General features: G+C 39.2%; 1 protein-coding gene and 1 long non-coding RNA gene across 3 annotated transcripts in view; one reads left to right on the plus strand and one right to left on the minus strand.

The window, feature by feature from the left end:
- ITGA6 (integrin subunit alpha 6) overlaps positions 1 to 21,448 on the minus strand; it is a 75,699-nt gene that overhangs the window by 17,381 nt on the left and 36,870 nt on the right. For both annotated transcript variants that reach the window (XM_029226039.1, XM_029226038.1), the window contains exons 3-13: positions 19,828 to 19,907; positions 18,164 to 18,419; positions 16,148 to 16,279; positions 12,814 to 13,024; positions 11,918 to 12,111; positions 11,685 to 11,773; positions 10,849 to 10,967; positions 5,627 to 5,725; positions 5,316 to 5,377; positions 835 to 995; positions 539 to 682 (exon numbers count right to left, since the gene is read on the minus strand). In XM_029226039.1, the coding sequence (XP_029081872.1) occupies positions 539 to 682; positions 835 to 995; positions 5,316 to 5,377; positions 5,627 to 5,725; positions 10,849 to 10,967; positions 11,685 to 11,773; positions 11,918 to 12,111; positions 12,814 to 13,024; positions 16,148 to 16,279; positions 18,164 to 18,419; positions 19,828 to 19,907 (1,547 nt within the window). The remainder of the gene's footprint in view (positions 1 to 538; positions 683 to 834; positions 996 to 5,315; positions 5,378 to 5,626; positions 5,726 to 10,848; positions 10,968 to 11,684; positions 11,774 to 11,917; positions 12,112 to 12,813; positions 13,025 to 16,147; positions 16,280 to 18,163; positions 18,420 to 19,827; positions 19,908 to 21,448) is intronic.
- On the plus strand, positions 5,682 to 7,642 carry LOC114897241. The gene is made up of 2 exons (XR_003794026.1): positions 5,682 to 5,774; positions 7,286 to 7,642. It is a non-coding gene; the product is annotated as an uncharacterized LOC114897241 (long non-coding RNA).

Below are 21,448 nucleotides of genomic sequence, written 5' to 3' on the forward strand. Positions count from 1 at the left end.
AACCCTAGCAAACAGACCGCACCTCATAAGTGGTATACAGCAAGCCATCCGATATAAATTTTTCTTCCTAAGATTACAGAGGCTACATTAGGCACTAAATGACTATCTCACTGTTAATACATTTTTGCCTTGCTGAATTTTGATACTCCTTGATTTTAACGTTCAGACTAACAACAGTTTCTTTTCTACATTTTAATGCTCTCAGTGGTAAAATACAATGCATTTTTCTTCCTACGTACAGCTACAGGAGAAACTTGATGTGAGAATAATAAGTTCTGTCAATTATAGTCTCAATAAGTTGCAGTGGCCAAAAATCATTAAGAAAAATATTCTCTGGCTCCAAATTGTACCCTGTATGTTCACTGCTAATTTGGGAAACATTTTCTGCAACAAAACTTGCATATATTAAAAAGCTTATTTACTGCAAAGGAATGGCCTTTAGAGTAAATCAATCACTGGTTCTGTTGCCTTCAGAGATGTCTGATTTAGCACAATAACATGGCAAACAATTGGCAAAATGAAAGTCAGAAAGACTTACATCTGTATGAACAGACTTGGGTTCGTTTGAATTCAGAATTGGAAGAACTTCTGGAAGCGAATTCACTCGCCTCCGAGTGCTCGGCTCTTGGATCTCTACTGAAGCTGTTATGGGGATGGGACGCAGTTTATCTCTGATATTTTCCTGGAAAGTATGCAGAGATACAGTTAAGCATGCTATACTTGCTACTGGGGAACTCCAAAACAATGCTTTCCTTTGTACTGGAAAATGGGTTGCTGGTATAAATGTCAGAAATCTCCACGTCACCCTTTAAAAGATCTGTCTGCAGCCCTCACCTGGAGCCACAGGGTTTCCTCCATGCACACCTTCTGCTTCTGCCGGCTCAGAGTGAGCGCCTGCGTATACTTGGGCTCAGAACCTTGGTTTCGAAACTGAACTCTTGATGACAGCCCAGATTTTCTTCTTTCCTTCTCAGCCTCCAGTGTGCCCGCAATGGCTAGGTGAAATCAACAAAATCATGGCAACTCAGAAGTGCATTCATACACAAGGCAGCTGTAAGTATGGTGAGTCCCTTTTTGATATATTTTAATCCCTCCTAGAACACTTGTTCCCACTGCCATTGTTTTCCTTCATATTTCCTGGTAATGTACATTCTGACTGAATTATGATGTTTCAAATCAAGCTGTTCTCTCCTACCCATTGCTGTGAACAATGTTTTAAAGCTACACTTCCATTGGGCCACCTGGGGGAGCTCGAGAGTAAGTCAAAACCTCAGAGCAGCATCTAAGAATCAGTTTCTGACTGTTTCTAGAACTCAGAGTACCTCAGACAACAGGAGGGCAGCCAACACTCCCTAAGTGCCTAAACTGACTCCCCCTTCAACAGTCCGATGCTTAAATTCAAAAATGTTCTCTAGATCAGCAGCAGGGACTTCTCCTGAGTTGTGTCAGGAATGCAGAACCTTGGGCCCCAGCCAGACCTACTTAACCCAAATCTGCATTTTAACAAGGTCATCAGGTGGTTCTTATACACATTAAAGTTTAAGAAGCTTTGATAAAGGGTAGTTGTCTAAAAGAAGAACAATATATATATTAGAGATGGAGATGTCTTTTGACAATAGGATGAAGACTTTTCACTTAAAAAAGAAAAAGAATTAAAAGGTAAAATATACTTCCTTTCAGGAGCTAGAGGGCCCGTTTGTTAGCTAATAAAACTCCGACAACCAAAGTTTCCACTTCCAAAGCCCCAGAAGGCACATCCTGCTTGCGATTACCTACAACACTAACAGAGCTTGGAGACAAGCTAGGGTTTGGATGATCAAAATCTCACTTCTTGACTTCAGAATGCATTCTTTGCCAGTTCGCTATATGTAGCTGCTAACTCTAACTCTGTTTGTTTATGGGCCAATACTTAAATGACTTACATTTATTAATCACTCACTAGCCATCAGAAGAGGAAGTGAACCAGTGTGTACAGGGCCAGGGCAGGTAGCTTCAAGGAAAAAAATCTGCTCCAGAAAGTGAATAACCCATGTTCTAATATTCACATTAGAGTTTGGAAGAGACCTTTTTAAGAGCATCTATTTTAATTCCCTCTTCTTACACATGAAGAACTGGAGGCCCACAGACCTAGGTGGCTGGCCCAGGGACCTACAGTGAGGGGTGGAGGCAACTCCTAAAGTCTCTGTCATAAACACAAAAGACGACTGCCTTACAAAGCCTCTTAGACATGCAGGTTCCCACTTCCCCTAGGCCTCTGCGCAAGTCACTCTCCCCTTCTGCCGGCTGGACCACCCCCTACTTTTTGACTCTCTGTCACTGGCTGACTAACCCTACTCCTCCTTCAGATCTCAGCGTGGACATCGCTTCCTCTAGGAAGCCTCTCCTCACCCCCGATGGGGGTCCGACAGTATTCCTCCCATAACCACATTTAGCCGGCTGAGCTGTGACTGCCTGACCACCTTCCCAGGCAAAGCCGTGCCAGGGACTACCTCGGTCGGTTCACCACCGTACTCCCCGGCAACAGCAGAACACCTGCCATAAATATAATTGGTAGAATAGATGAACAGAAGCATACACGCCAACATACAGCCAATGCACATTTGCGCACACACAATGTGACGTTATCCTTATGCTGAAACAATAGCTGTTCCAATATGGAAGGCCAAAATTTAGAAATGACAGTTTCAATAGTAATTTCTGTGTCCATCTAAAGAATTCTTAAATGTCATGGCTGCCAAATGGAATGTGCCTCCATTTTAGGCCCTCTGTGAACCTTGACATCATCCATTTATCAGTGACCTGCTAACTTCACAATGAACCAGACGAAGGCTCACATGCTGAGTGCCCCTCACAGCAAAAGCAGGGGAGGGTGTGGGTGCATTAAAACCGTTTATCTACCAAACCCACTCTAACCTTTTCTGACCCTCCAGACAGTTCACATCATCTTAAAATCCTTGCCGGCCACCTTTGCTGACCTTTTGAGGGGCAAGCCAAGTAGAATAGTCATTAAGGCTCAATTATAAATATCTGTACGTATGGAACACCACATCTGAGGACTGCCGAGTTAAAACAGCCTAGTCAAACAATAAGCTCACACTCTCTGACACTGGGAACACAGATTTTAAAGGTATTAACTTCTGCAGCTTTGTGCAAGTTCTGCTGTATTTGATTCAGAATTTCCCAAGACCGTGGAAGCAAAGGCAATGAAAACAGGTTTTCTCTCAATGTCTTCAGAAAAAAAAGTTCTATCTATAGTAGGCCATCCATGAACACTTGGTTAATGGAGTAGTTACAGAATATAAAATTAATTTACATGGCATCAAGTGCAGCATTAAAGCTAGAAGGAAGTTTGTAATTTATTTTGTATAAATGATTGATCTGGGGGAAGACACGGAGTGTTCCGGTGAGATTTCACATCTACAGGCAAACAGAGTGGTTTGAGAACATGACCAATAGAATAAAAAACATGTCTCCATTTCCTCTCCTTGCCCAGGCAAAGAATCACTGTTTCTCCTGGTCTCTCTAGGCTACTTCCAAACACAATGGTACAAGGCCCATCACCCAAGCCAGCAAGTGTAAGGCACTGTATTTGGGTAAAAACAACACAAACTACACTGAGAGGATGACAGATTGTGAGAAATCATAAAATATGTCGTCACTGAAAGCCACACAAAAAACCGATTTTCTGTACTCAATAAAATACCGGCTACATCAAAAGTAAAGTGAGGGCTTCCCTGGTGGCGCGGTGGTTGAGAGTCCGCCTGCCGATGCAGGGGACACAGGTTCGTGTCCTGGTCCGGGAGGATCCCGCATGCCGCGGAGCGCTTGGGCCCGTGAGCCGTGGCCGCTGGTTCTGTGCGTCCGGGGCCTGTGCTCCGCAGCGGGAGGGGCCGCAACAGTGAGGGGCCCGCGTACCACCAAAAAAAAAAAGTAAAGTGAAAGGCCACAGCTCCTCCGGTGTAGGAAGTCCTAATACACGCATACCGTGCACACTCCATGTCAGGTCCACAGATCCTGTGGGGAGACCGTACAGCAGGAGGTGGCCCAGAAGAAGGGGCCTAAAAAGGTCAAACAGATGAAGAAACCACCTGAGGACAGTTTAAAATCTGGTAAGATGAAGGCCAAGTGGGCCTATGACAGCATGGATTGGGTGAAGGCCGACTTAGCTGTCAAATTCTGGGGTGTTATAAAGGGACATTTTTTAATAAAGAAAAGAAAGTAATACTTTAGGTAACACGTACAAACCCTAAGAGAACTCACTCCATCTCAAGGTAGAGTAAAAACTGAAAGCCATGAGAACAGACCACCCTGTCCTTCCAGAAAGCTTCTCCTGCGGGCATTGCCGGCCGCACTAAAATACCAAGCTGCCGGGACCACGGCCGACCCAGGAAGGAAATCACCCTCACTCCGTACTTCCTCTTTGGGGAAAAGATTTTCTTTAAATTCCTAGGCCCCCAACTTCACTCTGGCTTACTCCTGAAGAGGTACAGCTGCTACTAAAACATACCAGACAAGGCCTAGGTGATCATCACTACTGTGAGAGTATCGTTAAAAATTTGTCAAACTTTGTGGCAAAACTCCTATTCGGGTTATAAAGAAAGGAAGCGGACTAGACCTTAAAAATGACAACCTGCTTTCCCCACCTTATCTCATTTGCTCTCCACCACAATCCTATGTAGTAATTCCTATCAGAAGCTTTTTTATTTTTTTTAAACTGATAGGAAAATAAAAACTCAAACGTTAAGGGACTTGCTCTGCGTTGAAGGGTCAGTCAGCATCGGTGCTGGAACCAGGAGCAGGGCCCAAGTCTCTGAGTTCTCAAGGCCGGCCTTCACGTTCCCCCAGGGCCCACCCTTGGGGACACAGCTTGGGTGATGTGGGCCACGGAGGCCTTTGGGAGGGGACCGGGCAGCAGAGAGACTATAAACTGGCAGTTATTAGAGCAGGACACGGGCTCCTGCGGTCACTCTTCTACAGCTACCACCCGCCACCTCACAAGTACAAAACCAATTTTCCACACTGCTTTTCAAAGACAGAAATGGAGGAAACGGTCGTGGAAGCAAATGAGTACTTTTCCAAGGCATGCATTCCGTCCTACGTCATCTGCTCTGGAAACTTCAAATGGGGACCAAATGCAGTTTCCCCCTTGGGCTTCACCCTCCTGATTAAAGAGGAGACAACAGATAGACTTAGTTCTTTAAACCAGAATTTATGGACCCATTCTGGCCATTACAGTTTTTTATTCTTCTATTATTTATGCAACTTTCAACCTGGCAGACAGAAAAGATATAATTTTAAAAGTACCAGGTACTTACTTATTGAAGGGTTGTAACCAGTGGGTTTGGCAGTATATTCAAAACAGGCCTTGACCTTCAGGCTGTATAAAATCAAACACATATTTCTTAAGAGATGCATTATTGCCCTAGAAAAAAATCCCAACACGTTCCCCAGCCCTGAAATCCCCCCAGTGACGACTGGTGAGTAAAATGTTATATATTCACTTGACAGATTCCTCTTCCCTTTGCCCATTTCTCTTAATCTTCCCTGTGGCTCCTCAGGGTAACAGGGCCATCATCAAGCAGAGACGTGACACTGGGGGAAGAGTGGACACAGCACAAACGCTCACCATATCCCGCTAGGCGCCCCGCAGGGCATTTTCTGATGGAGATCAATTCTGTTAGGTGTAACTGTGATGGTTTGCTGAATATTAATCACAGGCCGGGATCTGAAGACAAAGGAGTGAAAAAACAAGCTCAGCCCTTTGCTACTTGGAGGTAAGATGAACTCACATACTAGACAGGCATCCTCAGATGTGGCATCTTAAAAACCACAGGGAAAAAAATGTTCCCCAATGTGATTTCTGCTCCCACACTGCTAAAGAAAACAACTGTTAACAGAGATAATTTAAAACCTGTTTACACGATATTTATAAAAGTATTTAAATATGGTTTATTTAAAATTATAGATTGTTTTAATGATTTTAATATTAGAGTTTTTTTAAACTGAAAGAATAATATGGGCAACATGTAAAAGTTCCAGAGTTTTCAGGCAAATACGTCTCGTCCCCACCTAAACCCCTAAGGAGACTTGCATGCCCTTCCAGACGTTATCAGTCAAAAAATATTATCTAAAATTAAATATAATAACATGCATCTATTTTTTAAGTGGGAGCTTTTCATGCTTATCGCTCTGCATGTTACTTTTTCTCATGCACTAACATTTCAGAGGTCTTCTCATATCTATACACACAAACCTAGCTGTTCTTCACAGCTGGTGGTGTTGCATGTGTCAACATAACATCATTTATTTAACCAGTCCTTCATCAGCAGACATTGATAATTTTTTTAAGGCTTTCTGCTCTGACAGACATCCTTGCATATACATCCATGCACATGTATGCGTCCTAAATACATACATCTATTTATCTGTAGGATTAAACTCCTAGGCAGAATTTCTGAGTCAAAGAACACATGCATTTTTAATTGAGTAATCTTGCCAAAAAAAGATTACACCAACATACACCTAACACCTGGGGTGCTCGCTGTCAGGATTTCTACACGCATGTGAATTTTAGTAATCCAGGCAAATCCTGAACTTACGGGTCCCCACCTTACAAACATGTGCCCTTCCTATCCTCCCTCGGAATCTCCCACCCCCAACCTTAAGCCTTTGTCCACCTGCTGCCAGTATTGACTACAGCTTTTCTACCCGCACAATATCTCTACAAGCAAAACCTTGAATCCTTTATCCTTTCCCCTCTCTGCTCTGCCTAACCCAACCTCACAAGCACACAAGAAGCTGAGTCCCACAACTTTAGCCCTTCTCACCATGTAAAAACATCATCTTTCTCCCTTACGTATTCTTCCCTACTTCTCACAGCCAAGGGGTCACCAAGGGCCTACGGCTTAACCCCTGCCCCAGAGGCAGGGAAGTACAAGTGTGTGGTGGCTGGGGAGACAGCGCACCTCTCTGCTCCTTCGCTCTCCAGCATGGACTCAGAGCAGGTTCTATTGCTCCACTACCACAGGGATTCAGTCACCCTGACTTTAGTGGGTTTGTGGTAAACCCAGCCATTCTGGAGAACAGTGTTTCAACAAGAAAATGTATCCAAATTCCAAACAGCTACTTTGAACTTCTGGAATCCATCTATCAGTAGGCCAGAGAGGTTTTGAGTACCTTCCTGGGGAAGCCAGGAGCCAATTAAAGGGCAAATGCTGCCTACATTTTGTTTCTTCATTTCCCTTTATCTTAACTGTCTACCTTTCTATTGTTATTTTACATTTAGACAGCTACTAATTTCTAAGATCCTAACTACAAGCATACTTCGGAGATACTACAGGTTTGGTTCCAGACCACGGCAACAAAGCAAAAGGATTGCAATAAAGGAGTCACTTGAATTTTTTGGTTTCCTAGTGCGTATAAAAGTTATGTTTACACTATACTGTAATCTATTAAGTTGCAATGGCATGATGTCTTAAAAAAACAATGTACATGCCTTAATTAAAAAATACTTTATTAGCAGAGCAGCTCCCTCGCTGCGATCTATTCAAAGTCAGCCCTCGACACAAGGGTTTGTAGAAAAAGAAAGAAGAGAAAAAAAAAAGAAAAAAAGAAAACCTTTACTGCAGAAAAAAAAAAAAAATGCTAACCAGCATCTGGGTCTTCAGGAAGTCGTAGCAATAATATCAAAGATCAACCATAATGAAAATAATAATAATGAAAAAGTTTAAAATGTTGCAAGAACTACCAAAATGTGACACAGCGACATGAAGTGAACAAATGATATTAGAAAAATGGCACCTCACCACAAACCTTCAATTTGTTAAAAAAAAAAAAAAAAAAAAAACCAAGAACACAGTATCTGTGAAGCGCAATAAAGCAAAGTACGATAAAACGAAGTACGCCTGTAGATATGTTCTTAAAGTTTTGAGAGCATATTTAAAAGGCAAAATTTCACAAATATTTTAAAGCCAGTTGCTACAGATGCTAGAGTGCTTTACATACAATAGTATTAAGGCTTTAGTGCGTCATAAATTTCAAAAGGAACTATTTTAACACATACTTCTGCCTAAATCCTATTTTTATTTCTGTTTTTAAATACACAACATACACACACAATTTTGAGTGCACATTATATATGAATCATAAAAAATGTCTTAACACATAAAGCAAATCTTATGGCTCAGCTGTCTCATGTTTAATTAGCATTTATTTATTAAGTACCCTGAAGTACTAGTATAATTTAGTGGGGAGAAATGCCCAGGGACTGAAGTTAGGAAGATTTAGGTACCACGCCCTGTTCTCACAGGATCCAGCCTTAAAAGTTCAAGCAAGTCCTGGGCCTCCATTTTCCTTGTTTGTAAAATAAGGGAGTTATCTTATTTCTTATTATCTTATTATCAAAGGCTTTTGAAATTTACTTTCATACTATCTATGAGGAATGAAGGAACACATTTACAGGGTTCATAGTCAACCTACTTATGAGGACGGGAAAGTAAGGATATTAAAATATCAATTACGTACAAAGGCAAATATTTAATTGGCTAAAGTCAGGTTATCTGCTGGGAAAGACGTCGTAACCAAATTTTGTTACAGAAATTCAAGTCTTCTTGACACCTGAGGTCTATACCTCAAACTAGAACTAGAAGTTCAAATTGCTTTCTGATGGAAACTTGCTAAAATACTTGAATGTTATGCTATACTCTTCCACCTTTTAAAAATGTTGACTATTTTAAGGTTAACACCTAACACTTATATGTACAGAGAGAAACAGGCATATAAAGGTAGTAACACACATTCATTCAGTTAACTAAATTTTTTTTTTTTTTTTTTTACTTCTTCCTTTGGCCTAATATCCCAGATACATTTTTCTCCACTTATTTTCACATCTCCTACTTTTGTCATCTGTAACGGCTCTTGTGGTTCTTAGTTTTCATATAAAATGGCTTTCATAGATCTTGCCATTTAACTAGAAAACTATTTTTCTATAGCATTCTATACTACATTGTATAAACGCACAGTATATTCTAGTTTTTTTAAATAGCGTTCTCTTCAGAAGTGTCCTGGTGTTGTTTTCTTACCCCCGGGGGTCTTGCTTCGGATTCTATTTAGACACAGAGGCCACATCTACACTTGCACCCTTCTGGAAGAACAAAGGGCAATGATGGCACCAAGTGTACATATGGCACAGATTTTTTTCTTTTAGGGTTTCATTGTACATCACTGCCTATTTCTTTAAAGACATTCTTTAGATAAAAATGACTATAAAGCCAAATAGTTTAAGAAAACAAACCCAAATGGCTCACTCTCACCAATGAGCAAAGAAATACAAATTCAATCAAAAGATGAGATCACATATCACACTGGCAAAAATTAAACAGATTCATCCTGTTCAATGTTGGTAAGGGTGTGAGAAAATGGGCCCTCTAGTAGGTTGTTACTGTGAGCATAAATTGCTACCAGTTTTCTGTGGGTATATGTATTAATACAAAAATGTGCTAACCTTATCCCAGCAATTCTATTTCTAGGAATTTTTCTTTAAAAAAAATCCATTACACAGAGATACATACAATATACTATATAGCACACTGTTTATAATAGCTAAAAGTCAAAGACTGTCTAAAAATTCCATCAACTGAGGATTCATTAAATGCATATTATGGAATAATATTAAGTTGTTAGAAAGAGTAAGATTGATGTATCTGCATTAACAAGGAGAGATAACTGAAGAGATTAACTTTTAAAAACCAGAAATAGAGAACAGCAGTTATAGTATGGCCTTTTGATGATACCCTAGAACTGGAGAGAGACTCAAAACTATTAAAAGCTGTTTCGTGGAAGAAGAGAATATTGGGAAACTTGCACTTAACTGAAATTCTGTATTAACCTTTTTTTTTTTTTTTAAAAGAATGTGCTACTTTTTAAATAATAAAAAATTTATTTATCAATTTTTCCCGGTGATTTCCAGCAGTGATGGAATTGCTGGGATAAGGGGACTCAGACACAGCTGATGGGCACACTGTTGCAGCCTTTCTGGAGGTCATTTCACTTGTGAACCTGAATCACAAGTCCTAAAACACACATGGCCCTTCAACTTAGCAACTCACTTTTAGGAATTTATCATAAGGAAATAATCCAGGACACAAAGAAAATTAAGGATGTTGACCACAGCTTTGTGTATCATAATAGGAGCAAACAAACAAACCTGGAAAGCAACATAAATGTGTCCAATGACAGTATGGCAGTGGTTAAGTAAACTATGATCCAGCCATGGGATATCTCAGACAACCATTAACTTCATTTCAGAAAAGTACTCAATGACAGGGCGATAGCCCACTATGCATTATAAACTCACTCATGGAAAAAGGCCACTATACGTTACAAACCAACAAAAGCAGGTTACAAAACAATATGTACATTATGATCTCAATTTTGTTAAACATATGTGTATATTCAAAGAAGATTAAAAACTAGAAGGATATAAACCAAAATTTTGTAGTTTCATAATGGACGGTGAAATATAGGACATTTATTTCCTTCTTTATATTCTTTATACTGTCAAATTTTCTGTTTCAGTTTTTATGAAAAGGTTTTTGAAGTATATCCAAAAGTAAAAATTTTCCACCAATTCTGACCTTTTTAAAAAAATTAGTTCAAAATTACAGCAAGACTTTACAAAATAGGTTTTTTATTACATCATTACACTACTCTGAAGAGAAAAAGAATGTTCAAAATTCATACAAGCCTTTGCCTTTGAAGTATAGTTGTTAACAAATTTCAATTCAAAAGGTAAAAAAAATTCTAGAGTAAGCGGATTACCAAACATACTTTAAGTCAGAGATTACACACCTGAAAATAGTTACTGAATCTGAGAGGGAACCAACAGCAACATCGGGGTAGGAATTTCTATCAAGGTCCATGTTTCCGGCAATTGAATATCCAAAAAAAGGTGATTTACCCTCGAGAATCTGAAAGGAACAGGGCATCAGAATGGACACTGGGCCACCAAAATGAGCCTCTTATCCGTGCGTTGAAAAAGGCACATAAGTCTCTTTTGAACTGAAGATTAAGGGGTTACTTATAAATTACATTAAATCAAAACTAAATCATAAATAAGTATACATATGATCCAACACTTCATACATTTTAGTTCATAAAAGTTATCTGATTTATGTTGTACCTCAAAAGACAAAAGAGACAATTTTTGATGAGCTTGTGTACTGTACTAAGTTGATCAGTGTATTTCAAACCAAACCTCTCTACCTGCCCTCCACAAATGTCTTGTTTTTCTCAAAAGCAATTTTTAGTTTTTAGTATCTGAATTCTATGCAATTACAATCATCTCTTATGTTCGTCCAGTTTCATCTCTATTTAGTATGCTACTAAAAGGAATATATCACATTTCCATCTATTTATGCTGTCAGGGTAGAATAGTCTTTTCCTTTGGCTTACTTTGATTCCTAATTCACCAAAGAAATTTTACAATTTAAAACAACCAGGTCATTGCATTTATATCTATTTACAAGCTATCTTCTAATAATACATTTTTTATAAAAACAAAATTCATACTATTGTAGACTTGTAAATAAAACATGATTAGTGTGAAAATTCACATAAACCTAAACATTCCATTAGAAAGCAAACTGTTGAGACCTTTGTTGTAGAAATCCAGGTTATCTGGTTACCTGTGTTGGTTTGGTATTTATTCCGTTCGCAGATCCGTGATAGATAAAAACCTTCCCCTTACCATCGTAGGGTGCTCCGACTGCAATATCTGTTGACAACACCACATTTTAACAAACATTAAATTTTAAAAGCATTCCAATACAATGTTTTAAAATAAGATGCCATGAGCACTCACTATTTTAGACAATCAAATAATCTATAAATCATGACCAATTCATAATCTATTGTCTACCTGGGTAGCCATCTTGATTAATATCACCGATATTTTTGACCGCAATGCCAAACATAGAATCTTTGGTTCCATTAAGACGAATTGGCTTGACGTTATTCCATCTGCCTTGCTGGTTAATGTAGACATATGCTGCACCTCCAACTTCTCCACTTCTATCAAAATACTGTGGGGCTCCAATAACTATATCTTGCCACCTGAAAACATAATGAGGGGAAGAACTGTGAACCATTGGCTAAAATACCAGCGAGCTTAGGGAGAATCCCACATGCCCAGGTATTAAGGACACAAAGAGATATGATAAAAGGACCTCAAATCTGGAATTTATATATCATCAATTAAAGTATTTTTTAAAAACCAAGGTAGCCTCTAATAAACACCCAAAGAAAAATATCAAGGGTAAGAACTTGAAGCCAGTTCCCAAGTTATATCTATAGTGCGCAGACTCCCAGTAAAGATTCCACTCCCCTCCACCTTCATCTCTCTACGGGACCCAAACTGGCACCACCACCACCAGCCACAGAGACCTTTGTATTGACTTTGTCACCAATCCCTACTTTCAACAGGACATTCTGGATGCTCCAACAGCCCCTCAAGAAACCAGAGAACAGAACCTCGTAGGTGTTTTTTTTTTTTGAGTTAAAGTTTAATTCTCACGGACCCATGATCCCAGCACATAGTAAAACTGAAAACTGAAAATGTAATCCTACCCGCTGGGGAGGGTAATGGATGCCTACTGCCAAAATATAAGTGAGGAAGAGTGATGGAATGGTAAAAACCTGGCAGCAGAAATATTTTTTCCATCAACTAACCTGAAAGGATATTTCTTCTCAAGACCTACAGAAGCCAGAGCAGCAATGAATTCTTTGCACATATAAAATAACCTAAGAGGTTCTTACCCATCTTTGTTAAGGTCCACCACTGCCACGTCATAGCCAAATGAAGAAGCCAGCCCTTCCCCATCAAATATGTGCTCAGGGAGAAGGTGCGCAGACTTCAGGTCTCTTTTAAGCAAAACCACAGCTCCACTGTGATTGGCTCTAGGAGCACCAGATACAAAAGTGATCTCATCTTTGGAAACAATACCCTTCCCTGAGTCCAAAGAAAACCCTAGAAAAACAAAACAGTACATATCAACTCTGTTTTTTAGGAGGTATATAACACTGGTTACTCCCACCACTCTCCTCTGACCCTCCCCACCAGCTGTCACATCTACGATAAGAAAGAGTCACAGAGCCAACAGATGTGACACAAGTACAAAGTAGTAGGCTACTGCATTGCTTTCTATGGGAATGTATTAAGACTTTTAAAGAAAAGCACCTATACTATTTGGCATCTGTGTAACTTGAATCATGAAGCATTCATGCATCTTAAGAATCAGTTTGAACCCCATTTTAATACTGAAACTGCTGTAAAAGGAGATCAAGCTAGATACTAAATTATCATGGGAAAGTTACATACTATATACTGAGATACAACCTGACATAGTGTAATTGAGTGCATGGTATAGGGTTTTGCTATAATGTAGTAGTTAGTAACTTCTGTACTCAATCTCCTTGGTCGTCAGGCAAGAATAAGAATGCTAACAACATTAATATACCACAGACAGCGTTTCACTATTTGGGGTCAACTCAGTTCTCAGACACAAACATGCAAACAAAACCATGATTGATGACCTAGTGTTTGAGAACCTGGTATAAACAATAGAGGTGAGCAAGTTGCCATCTGTATCAATTACATACTTGTTCAGAGGGCAGAAAAACGGTAGAACACCTCACCATAAAGCGTCAGGTAGGATGTCAGATTACCAATATTGAAGTTAAATGGCAAGCAAACACAAACGCCCATATCAAAATCATTCAAATTAAGCCAATCTTCCTATGTAAAGGCGAGGCAGATGCAGAATACTATAAGCTCACCCTTTTTATTGGGTTTTATTTACAAAAAGCTTCACCACTACTGTTGCAGTTCTCAAATTGTGAAGTGAGTCAAAAAACAGGATGAGCTACAAGTTTAGAAGAGGGTGATACAATTGAATCCAGCTCTGGAAGCCACCTGTCTGCAGCGCCTCAACCACGGCATGCTTTTTATGTGTGCTTCACTTGAAATGAAATAGAAAATAAAAAGATTTATGCTCTGTATGGATCAAAAAAAAATTATTAAATGACCATGACCAAGACAATTTATTTGTCATCTCAGAGGTCACAAACCTAGGTAGCTATTCATCATCACATCAGGGGATGTGTCGGGCTGCTCCCTGGGAGGCTGTGTTTTATAAACAAACTGATCGGGATCTGTATAGGAAATGCTGGTCAAAAACAGCAGGCCTGTACACATGCACGGGACGGAAGAGATTGAAGAAAAAGCAATTATACGCGGTAAGCAGCACGCCAGCTACTGCCGTGCTCGCTGGATGATGAGGCCACCACTGCATCTGGCAAGCCACCCTCTTTGCCAGCTTCCAAACCTCATGCAGATCATTTTATTCCTAAAACCTACTGATTTTTTTTGAAATGACAGATGCACAGACAGCATGGACAACCAAAATGTAACAGTACAAACTTGACACTTTTTCCCCCCAGGCAACCACCTTTGAGGAAATTCATTCCAAAAGTGGCAAATGCGTTGAATAAAAAATGTTTAATATTTTCAAATGTTCCAACAGAAACTAAGTTTATAAAATCCATGGGCATCTATCTTACAGACCAAAGTGTAGGTTTCTTGACCAAAGCCATTAACTTGAAATACCATAAACTAATTCCTAAATAAACCATTTGAAGAGAGGTTGTCTGTTAAAATTTATTCAAATAAAATATTGGTTTGTTGATAATATTTACCTTGGAAAGGAGTTTACCCTGAAAAAGTCTATTTAATAATTGAGACTCCAAACCACTCGGCCTTGTGTTCCCTTCCTGTCCTGCAAAGCCGCTAACAACATTCACACTCCCAGCTGCTTCCCACCCTGCCCCAGTCATTTTCATTAAGAATTTCTTCCCTTGGCTAGGGGATTATTAATTGTGTGACCTTGAACTAGGAAATTAATGTCCCTAAGGCACAAGTTTTTTTTTCCCCATCAGCAACAGAGGGACAATGATACTTATTTTATATTGTTGGGAAGATCAAATAAGACCTATAAAGTAGTAAGTATAGTGTGTGATTTATAGCCCATGGTAGGTGCTTAACAAGTGATAAGTATAACTTTTCTCCCTTCTATGCCTTCACACCAAGTTTTTAATTTGGGGGTGGGGAAGTTTCTGAAGTTTTTTTTTTTTTTAATTAACAGTATTGTTCATACATATCTATATAATTACAAAAATTTTTGAAGAATACATTTACTAATACCTTGTTTAGAATTATTTTTAAATCTACACCTATTTTTTCTCTTTTTTTAACCTTCCATTGTTCTAGTAATATCTCTAGCATATGGGTACGTCTCTATTTTTGAAAAAGAATAGGTTACTATTTAGGTTTAGGAGATTTTTTACATTTTTTCCAAGAATTGCACAGTAATTATTCTTTATGTCAACTCATACCAAGAATTAAAGCTTTTAAAAGCCTTTGTGTAATTACCATAATGCACATGAATAATTTAGGACACCATTAGTAATGCAAACAAGCCTTAGGAGTTAAGGAATTGGCACTTAGACACAATCCGGGTGTCCTCAAGAGCTGCCTTAGCACTCCTGCTTAGGCTCAGCTGTAAAGCCCCCGTGCCACCCGCCAGGGGCTTTGTGACAAGAGGGCCCCAATCCAGGAGCAAGGCCAACCCGTGGAGAACAGCAATCACAGAGGACGGACCTGGAGGTCTTGACCTGCCACTTAAGAGTAACTTCATAAATGCAGCTCTTAAAGAGTCTCTCTCCAAAAAGAGGCACTGAAGGGAGAGGGAAGGCATTTCAGCCTCCTGCGAACATCCATGCATGAACAGCCTGCCTCAGGTTACAGAGGCCGACACTAGCTCAGGAAACAGACCTCCACACAGGAGGACAGAAGATTTTAGGAGAGAGTAGTAGGTTTCCTCCTGCTTTGAGCAAGCTCAGGTGAGACGGGAAGGATCCCAAGCATCAGTCAGGTTACCTTGGGATCACCAAGGCTTAAATTCCAGTAAATGCAGCCACAGTCCCCTGGCTCCAACCTGGCCTCTTTCTCAGCCTAGCAGTCCAGGGTCCTGTGACAGCGGTGTCACACAGAGGCATCTGAAGAGGCAGGCATGCCGTCTACTCTCGTTCCTACCTAAATAACTGTTAGCAGGAACAGGAACTAGACTTTCATCATGGTCAGTCTCTCCACCAACTTCATAAGGCCCATCTTCAAAGATGTTCATGTCAAAAAAAGTGTTATTCTTTTGCTCTACGCGAACAATCCCTAAAAGAATGAAATGGTTAAAAAAAAATGAAGATGAAACAAAATAAAATAGATGGTTCCTAATAAACATTCCTCGTGTTATCATTAAGCACAGAAAGAAAAGTCTGGAGGAAGAAAAGGAGAAGAAAGATGACTTTTGAGGTTATTAAAGTTAAAAAATCATGTTCGTGTAGATTTTTACATCAAACAAATCTGTTCTAGTAATAAAAAAAAAAAAAATGCCCATGCATTTTCATGAATTATCTTTATAATGCCATGACACTAGATGGAAAATGGAATGTTTACTTAGTTAACTAAACCTACGGAAAACTTTTAAATTATATGAACCTGATATATTTTACATTTTCTATAATCCTAAATCAATTTATCTTTTTACTATACTGTGAAAGTAAGATTAGTAGTTTGATCTTTTCTTCCAATCACTTTAACCAAAGATTTAAAAGCTTTAAAAAATTTTCACAGCTAATAATTGAAAAGAGAAGATCTCACATAGTCCACTATAAATGGTAACATTTTAAGTCAGAATTTATAAAGCAGATAAAACATGTTTCCCATAAATTAAACCATACATAATTGATGGGTGTTTTTATTGTTTTGTTTTACTATGTATGGCCTCTATTCTTGCTAAAATAAAACAATTTCTAAATTCATGTGTTATTTCGAATAGTTAAGATAACCTGACAAATGCTGTTACGTGGAAGTTTTGGTTGGGGCCGGGGAGGCCAAAGGAAATTCCTCCCAAAGGTTGCTATCGAGCAAGGTGTTCTCAAGGCTCATTTCTAATAGGAAATTTCTGAATGGAAAAAGGGAAAATTTTCCTAAGTTTTTCCTGACTAGTGAAAATGTTATAACACAGGACTTATTTTAATAAATTTCTCAAAAGAAAAGTCTTATTTCCAAATCAGATGCATTTCTCTTCACTACGGATTACAGTAAGGTTAATTGTCCTTTATAACACAGTGGTTTTTCTACACCTGCTTAATTTCTTCAGAGAAGTTGAACTTTTACTACAGGAGCACTGACCATGTTCATCCAGGCAAAAAATGCAGGCCATTCTTCTCCCTCCCTCCCTCCCTCCCGGTGTCTCCTTTTACCTATATCACGAAATTATTTAAACAATACCATTAAACAATCTTTCCAGAAGTTATCCAAAATCATCTCAAAATTCCCTAATTTGACATCTATGCTTCTAACTATACTGCTTTATTAGCAAAACACAGCCTTTTAAGATAATACATAATGAAAACATGTCTAGGGCTTCCCTGGTGGCGCAGTGGTTGAGAGTCCGCCTGCAGATGCAGGGGACACGGGTTCGTGCCCCGGTCCGGGAAGATCCCACATGCCGCGGAGCGGCTGGGCCCGTGAGCCATGGCCGCTGAGCCTGCGCGTCCGGAGCCTGTGCTCCGTGGCTGGAGCCTGTGCTCCGCAGCAGGAGGGGCCACAACGGTGAGAGGCCCACATACCGCAAAAAAAAAAAAAAAAAAAAAGTCTGTATTAATACAATGTTATTTGTACATGACACCACTCAATTATTTTCAGTTTTCAGATCCCTACCTTAAAATTAAAACTTTCATCTTCATGAAACAGGCAAATACAAAAGAGCAAAAACTAATGTTAATTATATTCTTACAGAAGAAAGTTAATTACTTATATTAATGTAAACTGCTGGCAGAGGGGGAAAAAATCTCTTAAAACATACATTTTGAATATTATTTGTTTTTAAAAATCAGAATTTAGATATTTTGCTATCCTACCCTACTTCTACAACATAAAAGTGCCTTATAACACATTTTGTTTTCATTTAAAATGTACTAAATCATGGTGCATATAACAGCAATTATGTAATAATTCTAATCTCTATCTCTATAAATACACATGTCATACCTTTCCAGTTGTAAGTGCCTGGGGCTCCAAACGCAATGTAATGAAAGTCTTTAGTAAAAGTAGCTGCTACACCTTGTTGGCAAGAACCAAATTTTTCATGACCTCTTAATCGGCCATCACAAAAACTCCAGTCTCCTCCATCCATATCATCTTCAATCCTGAGATTCTGACTTAGGACGTAACACCTTCCAAAAATGTCTCGGGATTCCTGTTTTGTATTAACATGCTGCCTTTTTTCATATCGATGAGCACATGTCTGCAAACAGATGGAATAAAGTAGCCCATACACGTCGGCAAACCCTACGTTTTTCATTACAAACTGATGAAGTTGTCAATAATCAAGAGGTTAATTCTAAGTGGGATGTTAAATGTGGCCTCCTCCTGAGATTGGATCTGAAAACCAGCAAATCTTCCTCCCCACAGTTGCAAGGAGACCATTATCTAGTACAGGGCTTCTGTCTTGCCCTCAGCCTGAGAATAATGCTCCAATCCAAATACTGAATGCCAATCTGTAATCCACAGGCAAATTTATTTATAAATTTACTTGTCACATAAACAGTGGGAAACACCCTATTTCATCTTCTCAGTTTAATTGGTTTTTAGTGGCTATATAAACCTTCACATCAGTATGTTTGTGAAAATAAGTACTCATATTCCAGAGGAGAGAGATCATGGACATATTTTCACAGGGATCAGGCTAACACTGCTAAAACAAAGACATTTTCCTTTTACCTATACTATTTCCTTATAATCAATACTAACTAACTTATCCTCTGAACTCTGAGATTAAGTTTATTTTAAAAGGCAGAGACAATTACACTGCTGGGAGAGATGAAATAATCTCTAATTTTACAGGGTATTCATGGTCACCCTCCATATAACAGGCTGAAAACACTTTACAATGTCCAAGTCAATTTCCCATAATGCATCCCCTTAGATATAAAAATTCAGTGTTTGGTAAAATTCTCACTTTTCTCAAAATTCTACATAAATCTGTTACAGCAACCAGATTTTGAAAGAAACAGAAAGATCATCATAATCCAGCCTGGCACCTCCAAGGCCACCTCGCACAATCCATCTAACAGACCCTTTTTTCTTCGTTACCACTTCTATTTGAAGAAGCTCAGAATATATAATAAAAGAGTTTAAAATTATCTGATCCTTACTTTCCATGACCATTCCCATATTTTTTTTATAACTCATCTACAATAGCTACATAGTTCCTGAGACAAAAAGCATGCCTAGTTTTGTTGTTGTTGTTGTTTGTTTTTAACATCTTTATTGGAGTATAATTGCTTTGCAATGTTGTGTTAGTTTCTGCTGTATAACAAAGTGAAGCATGTCTAGTTTTGCTTTGCTTCTTGTTTTAAGACCACCTAGAGTTTTAGGGACATTGGTAAAGGTTTTTAAATAAGTTCTTTGAATCTGAAAGTTCTAAAGAAAAGCAGATCGTAGAGCTATTTCAAAATAGATCAGAAATCACAGGAAAAATAAGGCTTTCATTTCTTCTTGACATCAATTCCTGCTTTAAAGCAGTCAGTTTTCTAGAATGTATACTCTATGCAGGCAGAAGCTCTACCTGTTTTGTTCAATACTGTAAGCCCAGCAGTGGCACACAACAGGCACTCAGACACTGTGGAATGGACACACTTCTCTACACTTACCACAACTTTGCCCCCTGGACCTTGGCTCTGGACGGTGACCCCCATCCACTGATCTTCCTTGCTTTCCGATGAAGGGTCAGCTGTGGAGAAAGCAGCACAGTTTACACAGAGTTATGACTTCAAAGCCATTGCAACAGGAAATGAACCAATATATGAACAAAAATATAAGAAACAGCTTCTAAATTGTCTTGACTGCAAGTCTAAATACTTAGTAAATTTAATTACTCAATCCAGAAAAATTACTTCTCATCTTAAGAAAATGGGTGAGTGATTATTGGTATGAATGATTCATCAAATTCTTTATATAAAATACATACCTTTACCTGGTAGCCCTTCACTTTCTCTGACATCCAGGGTCCCGAGTACAGAAACTACCATCCAAACTAACAAAAAGTGGGTACTTCTCTACATACTCCCAAATTTGTTACATAATAGCATGAACTCTTCTTTACTGCAGATGGGAAGACAAGGCCTCAGACTCACTTTATATCTTCCTATCAATGCAGAAAAGGAAAGTGATATATTTATTTTTACCTCCTTCCTCCAAAAAGGAGAGAGAGGGAAACCATAAATCTCACCATGTGCTCATTTCAGTATCAATCTGAGCCTACTGTTTGACCCTACATCCAAATTTTTGCCTTCCCCAATGAGCAGGCAGGCATGATTTCCAATCTTGAATCATGACAAAACTATGAAACCTGGGGCTTCCCTGGTGGCGCAGTGGTTGGGAGTCCGCCTGCCAATTCAGGAGACGTGGGTTCGTGCCCCGGTCTGGGAGGATCCCACATACCACGGAGTGGCTGGGCCCGTGAGCCATGGCCACTGAGCCTGCACGTCCAGAGCCTGTGCTCCGCAATGGGAGAGGCCACAGCAGTGAGAGGCCCTCATACCGCAAAAAAAAACCAAAAAACAAACTATGAAACCTAACAACTTTAGGTAGACAGAAGGAAAAAATGCCAAAATGTTAAGTAAAGAGCAATTATGCCTACATTATCAGTGGGTCTGGGTTTTTCCCTTACAGTTCAAAGTCATTTACAAGTTTCCCACAATTAACATGTATTATTTTCTAATCAGTAAAAAAAAAACAAAAAACCAAAAACAAATACTGTTGCTAAAAAGATGAAAAAGCAAGAGAAGAACATAAACATGAATCTGCAAATCTGCTTAGACCAAGAATGTCAAACTAGGTTTGGTTGCAGCTTCTCAGGACCCTAATTGCTCTGCCTACCACACAGAGTCTGTGCAAAACAAGCCTCTAACTGAGATAGTAGGGCAAAATTTATCCATGTTGGCCAGCTTTCATTTTAGAGAGATCTGATGTTTAAACAGTCTTTCTCCCAAATATTTTAACAGCAAATGAGAACTTTTGGCCGCTGAGTACAAAATACACATTCAATTTTCTTCGCGGCTGTGAATACAGTTTCTCTCCCGTAGAACCTCTCAACACATCACTAGGTGGCGACATCGATACACCATATCAGTTTAGAAAGCAGAGTTGGGTAGGGGGGCGGGCAGGAACTACGCTGCAGCCCAGTGACTTAAAACTTAAATGTGCTCAGGGCAAGCAAGAAACAGACGACGCTGATGCAATTAACAGAGGCCCTCTCTCCAAGAATAAGTG

This window comes from Monodon monoceros, unplaced genomic scaffold (genome assembly GCF_005190385.1).
Source record: "Monodon monoceros isolate NGI ecotype Baffin Bay Population unplaced genomic scaffold, NGI_Narwhal_1 Super_Scaffold_16, whole genome shotgun sequence".
In the NCBI taxonomy this organism is placed as follows: Eukaryota; Metazoa; Chordata; class Mammalia; order Artiodactyla; family Monodontidae; genus Monodon; species Monodon monoceros.